General features: G+C 43.5%; 1 protein-coding gene across 2 annotated transcripts in view; it reads left to right on the forward strand.

The window, feature by feature from the left end:
• Window positions 1-12,413, forward strand: part of ENPP6 (ectonucleotide pyrophosphatase/phosphodiesterase 6) — a 109,157-nt gene extending 96,744 nt beyond the window's left edge. For both annotated transcript variants that reach the window (XM_014839488.3, XM_044760623.2), the window contains 2 exons: window positions 1,909-2,032; window positions 6,617-12,413. In XM_014839488.3, coding sequence (XP_014694974.2) covers window positions 1,909-2,032; window positions 6,617-6,822 — 330 coding nt within the window. In that variant the 3' untranslated portion in view covers window positions 6,823-12,413. The remainder of the gene's footprint in view (window positions 1-1,908; window positions 2,033-6,616) is intronic.
• The last annotated feature ends 621 nt before the right edge of the window (window positions 12,414-13,034 follow it).

Here is a 13,034-nt window from a genome sequence, read left to right on the forward strand (position 1 = left end):
CCAAGGGACAGGCGGACACCTCACTGTCCAGTTCCTGCAGGAGCACTGCAGTGACCTCTTGTTGTGGGGTAGTGGAAGATGAACAAGGGCCAGGAGACACATGACCTGGGTTCCAATCCCAGCCCTGCCTCTCTACAGCTGTGTGACTTTAAGAGTGTCACTTAACCTCTCTGTGCCCTAGTTCCTTCAGCTACAAAGTGGGGAGAATAATATCGTCCACACTGGGATGTGGCAAGCATTAAGTGGATGTCAGGGTAGGCTCTTGGTGAACCATGTGGCACATGAAATACATGATACTCTTACAGGTCTTGTGAGCCAACCTGTAAATTGCTGGTATTTTAGTTGTTTTGATTTCACTCATTTATCATGACCTCCTGCATTTGAAATATCTGTAATATTAAACCCCACTCAGCAAGAAGATGATTGGAATATTAGGAATGAGTGGTTGATCTACAATGAAGGGTCAACTGGCTACAGCCTCTTCAGGATTCACAAAACCTTCTTTAAGCCTTTTGTCTCACAAGCAAGCTTCTGCAGTCTAAGAAAACTCAGTTCTGAAGGAAAGAAGGGTGACAGGACTGATGGTTCTGGAAGCCATTCTGAATGAGGAATGGTTGAAGGAAATGAAGATATTCAAGGCCTAGATAAGAGGAACATGAGTGCCATCTTCAAATGTTTGGCTACATGGAGAGGAGGGGACTAATTTATTGAGTCGCTCGAGGGTGGAGCTAGAAGAGAGGAAGGATGGGGTGGTACGGGTGGTGGAAAGGGCACTGGCATGGTAGTGAGTGGACCACCTGTAGGCTTCAATGGCTTTGCTAGAAGATGGAAGTCATTAGATTAGATGCTGTGTTTTCCAACAAGAATTCTCCGACAGCAACTGGGTGCCCTATAATTCACTTCACTTCTGACACTAACTATCAGGAGTTAGGGAGCTCTCACACGTTAAGGAGCTCAATCCCACAAGACTGCCCCCTCCTCAGACACCAGCCACAAGTCCTGGGTCCCCAGGCCACCCACACTCGTGTCCAACTTGGCTACAAATTTGAGTGTTCTCACAACCCCCCTTCAGTTCCAATAATTCACTGGAATGAATCACAGAACTCAGAAAGGAGCTATTACGATTACAGTTTTATTATAAAGGATACAACTCAGGAACAGCCAACTGGAAGAGATGCACGCACAGGAAAAGGTATAGAGAGTAAGGGGTATCAGGGCAGAGCATCCGTGCTCTCTTTGGGCACACCACCCTCCCAGCACACCAGCATGTCCATTCATCCAGAACTCCCTGAACACTGTTGTCCCAGGGTTTTCATCTGGGGTTGCGTTCTGTAGGCATGGGTGATTAAATCATTGGCCACCTGATTGAACTCAGTCTTAGGGATCAGAGAACGGGGCTGAAAGCTAACCTTCTCATCATATGGTTGGTTCCTCTGGTGATCAGCCCCCATCCTGAAGCTATCTAAGCCCCCCACCCCTATGAGTTGTCTCATTAGCATAAACTCAGGTACGAATCACAAAAACCACTCCTATCACTCAGGAAATTCTAAGGGTCTCAGGAGCTCTGGACCAGGAACCCAAGACAAAGGCCAAATATATTTTTATTATACCGCAGATACACCTCGACATCCATCTGTCTCTAACATGCTATATTTAGTGCCTCTAAAACTGATTACATTCAGCCCAGTGTAAGAAAATACCTTCATAACTAGAGCTCTTTGGCAACTTTATGGGCTGCCTCCAAAGGTCTGAGCTACCTGGAGTAGGAAGTGATCCAGCTGAGGTTGGACAACCCCAATCAAGAGTGCTGAGAAGGAAATCCCCACGTTGGGTGGCAGTTTGGACCAGATGCTCACTCATCACGATTGTAAGGACACAATGGAATGTAATTGCCTTGCTTGCTTTCAGAATCGAGAGATGCTTCCATTTTGGATGAACAGCACTGGCAAGAGGGAAGGCTGGCAGCATGGATGGCACGGATATGACAACGAACTCATGGACATGAGGGGTGTCTTCCTGGCCTTTGGACCTGGTAGGCAAGAAATGACCAAATTCTCTTAGTCATTCGTTCCCAAACAAGTATCTCCAGTAGGGGCTAACGGCGCTGGCAGATGTTAGAGTGATTTCTTTATGGACCCTCTTTATGAGCAAAGCTGAGCGAACCCAGCTGGTCTCCATGACACATCTTCTGCTGGCTTGCTTTCAAATGCTTCTTGGATTTGGCAAATGTGGCCAAATACTTTTGCTTATAAATTTTAAATCTTGAGTGCAGTGAAGAAAATGCATTCCACATGTTTGTGATTCATTTTTTTACTTAATTCATCAAAATGCTATTTCACAGCTATCTGAGGTCCAGGAAAGCTTATCAGACACCAGGTTGCTGACAGCTGTGAGTCTCAAAGTTGACGTGATGGCTTCACGGGGTCTGACTCTTCCACAGTGGAGCCCCTGTGGGGGTCGTTCGGGTTAGTGCCCAACCAGAAGCTAGGATGTGCTCAAGGGCAGGCTAGGAAATGACCTTGAGACTGACTTTGAGAATGAGCCAGAACGACTAGGGAAGTCTTGGCTGAAAGCAAATTTACTGTGACCTCCTCGACTAGCTAAATTCCTGGGGCTGGAAGCGAGAATGGAGGGAGAAGGTCTATTGGTCATTTTCTGTAATTTGTAGAGCACCGTAAATTCACATTTTGGAAAACTTCATCAAACCCTCTGAAGATCATACTACTACCTAAACATCCCATTCTTTCAAAAAAAAAAAAAATAGGGTGAAAGCATTCAACAGCCAGCAACTGTCAGTGGACTGGCTCATGAACTACACTTCTTTCTTACTACTGTCCACTCTCCTTATTAAATATACTAAGTTTACCCTGATAGCCATATTCCGAATGCTGTTTTCTGGATGCTGATCAAAATGTTTCAGCCCATAAAGTCCACACTTTCTGTTCAAATGATAGGTTAGAGATCACGCCTAGAAGCCCTGCTGTTCTCCTCGATGTGACAAGACAAAGATATATGTCAACTCACCTCATTCCATCTGCTCTCAGTCACTCTACTTACCACAAAATAGCTGCTGAGAACTACGAGGTGTCAGTTTCTGCACCTTCCGTGGGTGCCTCCAGGAGCCTGAGCTTAGGGAACGCATGGGTCCAAATCCTTGTCCGCATGGGATCTGAGTTTCCAAGTCCTGAAGTACGCATCAGAACTGGTAGCAGCAGACACTTACAGAGCAATAACTGAGTGCACAGCATTGGCCTAAGACAGGTCAGAGGATGCCAGAACATGTTGCCACCAACCACTAATAGTTATCAGGTGCTCCCTGTTAGCCAAGCCCTGGGTTAGATCTGCAGGGCTCAAAAAGGAAATGAACTAGGGATGGAGCCCTGAGGTCTTTGCTGAGGTCAACTGCTAGATTAGGCTGGAGACTCTCCAGGGCCGTGGCCTTTATAGGCCTTAGAGAACCTTAGACAGCAGGGCTTTCATTCAAAAGCATTGCCTCCTCCTTCCCCAGAAGAGAGCAATAAGACCATGAATGCAAAACAGTTGTCAGCTGAAGGAGTAAAGTTCATGGGCAAGAGTCTCAGGCATATTTTCAAGCAGAAGCAAATCTATCCTCAAACCAACATTTTTAAACAAAGTACGCAAAGCTGCATTAGCTTAGAGTGAAATTCTGTGAGGAGATTTTGTCCATTAACAAAGGCATCCATTGCATGCTCCTTTAAAACTAAAAGCCTGAGTCTTTTATAGACAGAAAGACGACCCCTGATGAAAATGGCCTGGGCTAATTGCAAAAATGTTTCCAGGCAGATACAGCCTCAGGAGTCTCCCAAAAGCCATCACGTTTCTGGCTCCAACTCTCATGAAAGATTGAACAGCTTTACATGCTGACTGTTTACTCAGAAGAAAATTTAAGAGTGAGGCCTTTAATAGCTATCTAGCTGCACTTTGAGATAAAGGTGCATCCTGCCTGATTAATTGTATGTACTGCTCGCTTCGGGAGGAAGCTGGCCATCGTTGCGGCCGTTCAGATACAGCTTGAGAAGTCAGTAGGTCTGGTCCAGCTAAGAGAAAGGGAAATAATTCTGGAAGATAGCCTCTCTTTGGTTAATCCTAGTTTCTAATTTGAACAACCTAAACGTGCCCTGGAGAACTCGACATTCAAGATAAGACAGCAGGAATGCGATTCAGTGAGCTGCCTGCGAGCTAGCAAGCCTCACTCAGAAAGCAGCCCAAGGTGGCCAGGCTCCGCGGGGGCCTGCAGACCCTTCTCTCTTTAGGAGAAATGGTTTTAATATCCAGAAGATGTAAACCCAAGGGAATAACTTGGATTCCAAATCCAGGTTCAAAATGCCATCAGGAGCTGGCAGAGCTTGGCTGGGTCCTCCCAAATTGGATCAGGTATTGTTTTGCTATTCAGGAATTTTCTAGGAGCTCTCATTCCAGCCTGGGTCATCTCTGCTTTGGGCCCAGAGTCCCAGCCCTGCAGAATAGGAAGCCATCAACCAGATGGAATGTGAAAGAAAACCCGATTCTCCTTCCTGTTTACGTGCACAGGATTGGATTTTGTACTTTCAACGTAAAAAGATCATCTTCTCTAACATTTTTATCAGTAGAGCTTCATTTCGATTTTTCCTGCCAAGTGTTAAAGAATAGATATTTGAAAGGCTGGGGAAAGATATCTTGGATTTACTATTGTCTGCCAGCCCACGCATCCTCCCTCCCTTCCACACACGTGACAAGGACATGGCCACCATGTGATGGGCCAGGATGATTCTCACATCCAGGTCCATGGCACATCACAAGGAGGGAGAGACGTTGCCTCCATACCACTGGGGCAACCTTTCCATTGACTTCTCAGGCTGCAGCTGACTCTCCAGGGGAGTATAACCAGCATCCTCATCTAGTTGTAAAATTTGCCTTGATATAAAGAAAGGCTAGCATTCTGGGGCAGACCCTGCCTTCTCTCCAGGGAGGTTCTGGATTTTTTTAAGCTAGTTTTTACCCTAAGGTGATGCTGACCCTTATCCTCCCTGCCCCAAAAGTAGAGTAAACCCTACATCTAATTTATAGGGTGAATATTTGCAATCCATAGTTTTCCCTTGCTGGGCATTTATCCTACGTATTTTTAACGATAACAGCTACCATTTATTGAGTGTGCCTGGAACTCTGACTTAGGTACCGTCTCCATGCCCATTTCCTGAGGTTACCCAGCTAGTCAGTGGCTGCAGGCTGGTTGTCGAGCCCATGAGCCTCTTAGACTGAATTCAACTTTAATTTTCCAACGGGAGCAAAACCCATCCCTTGGGGAGTTGCCCCAGACCTAGCACACTCCCCAAGTGGAGGAGTTTTCTGTATATAACTTCATCTCGTATTTGTAATTTTAGGGTTAATACAAGAGCAGAATTTGGCGTTGGCACTTCTGGACTATGTTGCTGGACTATGTTGCTGGTTTGTTTGCTTTTTAGATAAAGTATGTGTGATCATTTTAACAAAGCAATTATAAAGATTATTTTCTGAGAGAGAAAACTTGGCTTTACAGCCCCCAAACCACCCATTTCCTTTGAGAGTCTTAGATGGACTAACAGCACGTGCTCAGGCCTTTATTGATGGATAATGGCTCCTCCCTCAATTAAACCTCAAGGCAGCTTTGAATATCGTGTTGGAAGCTCTGCTTTGGGGCCTGAAAGTAAAGCTGGTTATGTATGTTACTAAACTCTTACATTAACTCTTGAAATGGACAAGCGCTTTGCATTAGGCATCTTCTTTGTCTCCATAGAGGAGAAGGTGCATCTGGATTGAAATCCCTCCCTCAGCGCCCTTACTTCCTGTGCTGTGAGTGGCCAGCCCACCCTTTACATCCTGTGTGACCGCTGGAGTCTGGTGCAGCCTCGAGGAGAAGAACAATACTCTTCTCCCTTAGACATCTCAGAGCCTTCACTCGGCTCTCTAACTCCAATACCAGTTCACGTATTTTCCTCACAGCTAAGTTGTTTTATCTGCCAGTGAAAGGCTCCCAAGGAATGTTCAATCGATCTTCCAAATGTATTTAGGAAACCATTGCTCTTAACTGCCAAATTAGCCAGCAGCAAAGAAACCATGCAGTTTCACATTCCATCAAGTCCTGGGCCTTCCATGTAGCAGGAAAATGGAGAAACAGTCTTGAGTTGTGAGGTACCCTGGCTAACCAGTCCCTGTTAGAGAGGTGTTCTGGAAGATAAGCATACTATTTAATAGGGTTTGGGGGAGCCCAGCAAGACAGTCAAACTGACCACACTTGCTCTCTGCAGTGCCCTGCAGAAATGAGCAGCTTCAGGTGGCCCTTCTGCCCCTCCAGGAAAGCTCTGGTGTCACAAACGGGGCACAGTTATGCACAAAGAGAGTCTGTTTGCTTTCAAAGAAATTTATCTCCATAAGCCACAGAAAGCTACTTCCCCTTCAAAACCTGCAGCCCTCCAGATACTCTTCCACGTTCACAACCAATTGGCCACACCCCGCTGACAGCTGATTTTCCAATCGCAAGGCTGCCTAGAGCCTGAGAATAATTCGTCCGTATGGGAACTCAGCCGTCTCTCCCAGGGGAGTGACTGTGACAGCTTGTTGGCTTGTCTTTGTCTTTCAGATTTCAAATCCAACTTCAGAGCTGCTCCGATCAGATCCGTGGATGTCTACAATGTCATGTGCCACGTGACAGGCATCGCCCCCCTGCCCAACAACGGGTCCTGGTCCAGGGTGGTGTGTATGCTGAAGGACCAGGCCAGCTCAGCTCCATCTGTCCTGCCAGGCAGCTGTGCAGTGGCCTTGATCCTCCTGTTCCTGTTTGCATAGCTGCTCCTGTTGTTGTCCCAGAACACTCAGCCATGTGTGCCTCCATGGTGGGCTGGTTTCCATTTTCTGTTTGAATAATAGCTTCATTAACACAATCAAGACCATACAAATTGTAAATATATTATCCTTGGATGATTCTATACATAAAAGTCTTATTTCTTAAAAAAAAAAAAAATCAAAACTCAAAATGTGTTTTTTCTGGAGGTAAGGAAAATCCTAGCTTCTCATTTGTTTGACTGTATGTCATTTTCCTCTTTCTTTTCACGTCGTTACTCAGATGAACCGTCTGAGTAGGGGCCTGCCCCTGCAGCAAACAGACTTTGAGTGGCTGTTGCACAGCAGCCCTGGGGCCCTCTCTGTCCTGTCTTGCACAAAGCAGGCCCTTGTCTGTGCCCTGTCTAAACCTGGGAGCCATCCTTGGGGTCTATGGCCACAATCCTGTACTGTTCCTTCCATCCCAGAAAAAGGAGGTCCACATGAAAGCAATAGCTGCCATCTTTTTCTAACCTAGCTCATGGAGTTTTTTCATCACCTACAAAGTCCCAGAAAAAGTGTATCTTAGCTGGGGTCACCAGTCAGTCAAAACCACCAAAGATCAGAGAACTCATAGGATAAGGTGAAAAAAATATAAAAGAAAGATAGGAAATATAAAAGAAAGAAAGATAAGGGAAAGAAAGTTCCCTCCCAAAGTCTTGAGTGCATAAAAATTTCTCCCTTGCCTTGAGGAGCAGAAAAGCTTACAACAGATATGGGCTTCTGTGAGACTTATCACATGTATCACAGTAGGAAGCCTGGCACGTAGTAGGTCCTGCATATTGTGGATGGATGGGTGGCTTGCCTGCCTGCCCATCTGCTGTGTGGAGGCTCGCTCAGAGACCTCCACTCTTTGGTCCCCATGCAGAGCAATACTGGACCTATCATTACAGGCTGGGAAAGGGATGTCTTACTAAGGAGACTGTGGACTTACTTGCAGAAATCTCAGCTCGTTGCCTGGAATAGTGATGCATTAAGCCTACGTTTTATGCACCAGTGTCCTGGAGCAATGCTTGTTTAACAGCAACAGCCATGTGAATCCTTGAATGACCCAGAATTCCAGGGAAAAATGGTAGCGGGAAGGGGGACAGGGAATGGAGAGAAAATGATGGAGCCGAATCCCAGTCACTAACCAACTCGTCTTCCGATTAGGACACAGTGTGGTCAGAGTGTCACCTCAGAGACTTAAGTTCTTGAGAATCCCTGAGAAGAGCCGTTGAGCCCGAGTTGAAATGTTTTTAGTTTAGTCATCTTAGTTTGCTGTAGGACATCTTGTCGTAAAACAACGGATAACTGAATTTTAAATGATGACATGTGTGGATACGGTACTTATATATCTATTCCATATCACTGCGTTGCATTAAAGATGAGTTCGCACTCCGTGAGGCACATCTGCAAATGAGACTTTTGTCAGGAAAAGACAGCACATCAGGTCTCCTCAGGACCATGAAGCCCTGATGCGGTGTTTACCTTGAAAATGGGTACTGGCGCTGACTCAAGAAGGCAGGGAGCAGTCTCTGTGCCTTGCATCATGAGAGCAAAGGATTGCTGCTTAAAAACATTGCATTTCTCTTCACAAAAGATTTCTCAGGATTTATATAATATATTTTAAAAGTGCCAGCAAACCATTGAATCAATTGGGAAGAAGGCAATCCAGCCTTTGTTATCTGGTTGAAAGCAAATGAGCGCCTTCAGAACACTGGTGGGGTTGCTGAAACAGACATCTATTGTTAAAGGCTCCTTTCTCCTTAAATGACGTGTTCTAATGAGTTCAGTGGAGCCCACCTTCCTGCCTTGTGAAGAAGGATCCCTAAAAGATATGCAAGGGATTCAATTAAAGTGGGTCATCAAAATCAAGCAGGGTACACACATGTACACAGCCCTGCATTTGTCTTTCTTGCTCTGTTCCACCATTTCCCCCTCACTCATCCTTAAAAATCTTCGAGATACATAAGAAAATTTCAGATATTTGTCTGACAAAGTGTAGATACTCAATAAACAATCTCAAATAGATTAACAAGAATAAGACACTTTTGCAATCAAGAACATTAGCAAATAACAAAGAAAATGCAAACACTGAATGGTGAAAAAAGTTTTTGCCTAAAATAATGCACACATTTTAGTGGCTTAATTATCTGGCTGAAATATTTTTCTTTGGTTTTTGTTTTAAAGTTACATTCTTTTCCCCAGAAAAATTCTCCTTCCTCTAGATGTGTTTTGTTCCATCGGAGTAAAATCTGCTAGGAATATATATGGATACCTTTTCTCCTGGCTTATTTTACTACTCCACTGCTAATTCCAGAAAGAACATAATTGGACTGACCTGCAAATACTGAAGGTAAATGAAAAGAATGATCCTTAAATTGGAGATGAGGTGAATGGCTACCTTCCCTGCCTGTATGCCCGATCTCCAGAACTCAAATCAATTCAGTTCTGAAGACTCAAGCTTAAGTTAGAAGAGGTCCAGGGAATGCTTTCTAGTCTCCAAAAGTCCTGAATTATAAAGTCCCAACTCTTTACTTTTAAAGAGATCTTGGAAATCCACATCAGATCTGAGTTCCGTCATAGGCAGGACAGTAGTCCCCACCTTATCCATGGGTTCACTTTCCGTGGTTTCAGTTGTCCACAGTCAAACAAGGTCCAATAATATTAAATGGAAAATTCCAGAAATAACAATGTATAAGTTTTAAATTGTGTGCCATTCTGAGTAGTGTGATGAAATCTCCAGCCATCCCACTCCATCGTGCTCGGGATATGAGTCATCCCTTTGTCCAGCGGATCCACATTGTATCCGTGTATAGTCACTGAGTAGCCGTCTCAGTTATCAGATCGCTATGTCAGTATTGCAGTGCTTGTGTTCAAGTAATCCTTATTTTCCTTAATAATGGCCCCAAAGCGCAGGAGCAGTGATGCTGGCAATCTGGATATGCCAAAGAGAAGCCGTAAAGTGATTCCTTTAAGTGAGAAGCTGAACATTCTTGACTTAAGATGGAAAGAAAAAAAATCCTGTGCTGAGGTTGCTAAGATCTACGGTAACTTTTATTAGAGTATATTGTTATAATTGTTCTATTTTATTATTAGTTATTGTTGTTAATCTTCACTGTGCCCAATTTATAAATTAAACTTTACCATAAGTATGTGTATAGGAAAAAACATAGTATATATAGGGTTTGGTACTCTCTACGGTTTCAGGCGTCCCCTGGAGGTCCTGGAATGTACCCCCCATGGATAAGGGGGGCTACTGTAGTTTGCAAGTTTCTAAGATTGTCAACATCATTTGGCCCACTTCCAGAGGTACAAGTTCAGAGGATCTGGGATGGGGCCTCAGACAACACTTTTAAGTCACACGGCCTAAGGTTCAGGTTTGCTCTGAGGAGAGATGGGTTCCGATTTGACCTTGGAAGACCTGAGCCTCCCGATAGCAATTTCATAATCTGCCAGTTTCTCCAGGGACCCTTAGGCTAGCCTCGGCCACTGAGCGCAGCTGGGTCAAGCGCCCAGCCCTCCTTAAACCAGAGCAGATGTGTAAGCCCACTGATGGAGAGAGGAACCCAAACGGGCCAGCCTGGCTTCTCCACACCCCAGTCCTTGTGGGTCCGAGATTCCCAACAGTGATATCAGACAAACGCTTTGGTCAAGACACCCAGCTCTTTTATGAATTTTCCAACAAAGTGTTTTGCATTTCCATAAATATCAAGAGATTTCCAAATGTGAATGTGTGTTTAATTTTTTCAAGCAATTTGTGATAGACCAAAGTCAGTTCTTGTAAACTACTTGCTACAAGGAAGGGAGGGGCTAGCCTTGGCAGACTGGTTATAAAACATTTGAAACGTGGTCTCAGGTAGATGCTATGAAAAATATACTCAGATGTTGCTTTGAGATCATAAAATAGCACCTAGTTCTGTGCCTCAAATGTTTAATAAATGCCCCATAAATATGGATTGAATGAAAAAAAGAATAAATGTCATTAAGGAGACATGCTTACACCTGAGACATTCTCTCTCTTTATCTGCAGTTCCTCAAATTAAACAAACTTTTCACTTTTGGCTGCTATCCTTTCTTATCACCCCACTAATGGTATAATTATACTTGATTTAATGGAATAAACATATTCTATCTGATGCTTTTAACTTTGACAGATGGACAGAAGGAAGGAAGGAAGGAGATTAGATTTTAAATATACTAAGCATATTTACTTTTAAAAAATATAACAGCTTTATCAAGATTTAATGCACATACCATACAATTCATCAATTTAAAGTGTACACAGAGTTCAGTGGCTTTAGTCTATTCACAGAGTTGTGCAACCATCACCACAATCCATTTTAGACATTTTATCACCCCAAAAAGAAACCCCATACCCATTAGTACATTAGCAGTCACTGCCATTTCGTCCCTCCACTACCCCAGGCAACCGCTGAACTGCATCCTGTCTCTACAGATCTGCCTATTCAGGGTATTTCATACAAGTGGAATAACATAGTATGTTGTCTTTGTGGCTGGCCTCTTCCACTCAGCATAATATTTTCAAGGTTTTAGCATGAATCAGTACTTCATTCTTTTTATTTCCAAATAACATTCCCTTGTATGGATATACTGCATTTTATTTATCCGTTCATTAGTTGATGGACATTTGTTTCTTCCCACTTTTTGAATATTATGACTAATGCTGCTTTGAACACTTATGTGTGAGTTTTGGTGGACATGTGTTTTCATTTCTCTTGGAAACATACGTGGAGTGGAATTGCTGGGTCATATGGTAACTCTCTGTTAAACTTTTGAGGAACTATCAGGCTGTTTTCCAAAGTGGCTGCACCATTTTGCATTCCCACCAGCAGTGTATGAGGGTTCCAATTTCTCCACATCCTCACCAACACTTGTTATTATCTGTCCTTTTTTATTGTAGCCATCCTAGGGGGTGTGTTGTGGTATCTCATTGGTTTTGATGTGGTTTTGATTTGCATTTCACTAATGATGAACAATGTTGAGCATCTTTTCATGTGCCCCTTGACCCCCTATCTATCTTTGTTGGAGACATGTCTATTCAAATCCTTTGCCTATTTTTTAAATTGGATTTTTGTCTTTTTATTATTGAGTTGTAAGAATTCTTTATATATTCTAGATAAAAATCCCTTATCAGATATATGATTGGCAGATACCTTTTTTCCCCCATTCTTGGGTTTTCTTTTCACCTTTTTGATGGTCTCCTTTGTGCAACAAAAGTTTTCAATTTTGATGAAGTCCAATTTAGTTTTTCTTTTGTCAATTGTGCTTTTTTTGTGTTATATCTAAGAAGGCTTTGCCTAATCCGAGATCATGAAGATTTACTCTTCTAATTTCTTCTAAGAGTGTTACAGTGTTAACTCTTACATTTAGGCCTATGTTCCATTTTGAATTAATTTTTTGTGTGTGGTGTGAGGAAGTGATACAACTTCATTCTTTTGCATGTGGATATCCAGTTGTCCCAGAATTGTTGTTGCAAAGCATATTTACTTTTTAGAGAAATGTTAAAATGATCTGTTGAACATAAACACTTCCTTTTTTAAAAAAAAGGTAATAATCACTCTAGAAATTTGAATTTTTGTACTTCTGGTTACACAACACTGGAAATGCAATACTTCAATAAGTAGCCCATAAATTCAAGGAGAAATATCTTCTATAGAAGATGAATACAGATGTTTTTCCTGAAAACAGCTCACGTCCACTGGAAGCGTCCTCAGTGTACCCTACCTCTGGAGACTATGCCATCTTCTAGGGGTGCCCCATTTCAACCGTGATCCCTGTGATGGCCTGAGTCCAGTTTCTATCCAACTTTACCACTCAAATTTTCCCAGTCTCTCCAAGAGCATCCTTATAGCTTTGCCCCAGAAACCAGTAACAGCCCCACATGCCCCTTCTCACCAGTCTCCCAACCAGAGGGTCCATTGTATCATTATGCAATGGCTTCCCAACAGGTTTCCTTGAGATCCCTAAGGCTGGTTCCAACTGTTCTCCTCTCTTCCACTCGAGGGACTTTCTAAAACACAAGTCGGACCAGGCACTCCCTGCTCTAAAGCCTGCAGCGACTTTCTGATGTCTTAATTTAACACTTTTAGCATGATTTGCTGGGCCTGGCAAGATCTGCCTGCCCTTCTGTCAACTTGACCTCGTGTCACTCTCCTTGTCATACTTTAAGCTCT

Source organism: Equus asinus, chromosome 27 (assembly GCF_041296235.1).
Source record: "Equus asinus isolate D_3611 breed Donkey chromosome 27, EquAss-T2T_v2, whole genome shotgun sequence".
Lineage (NCBI taxonomy): Eukaryota > Metazoa > Chordata > Mammalia > Perissodactyla > Equidae > Equus > Equus asinus.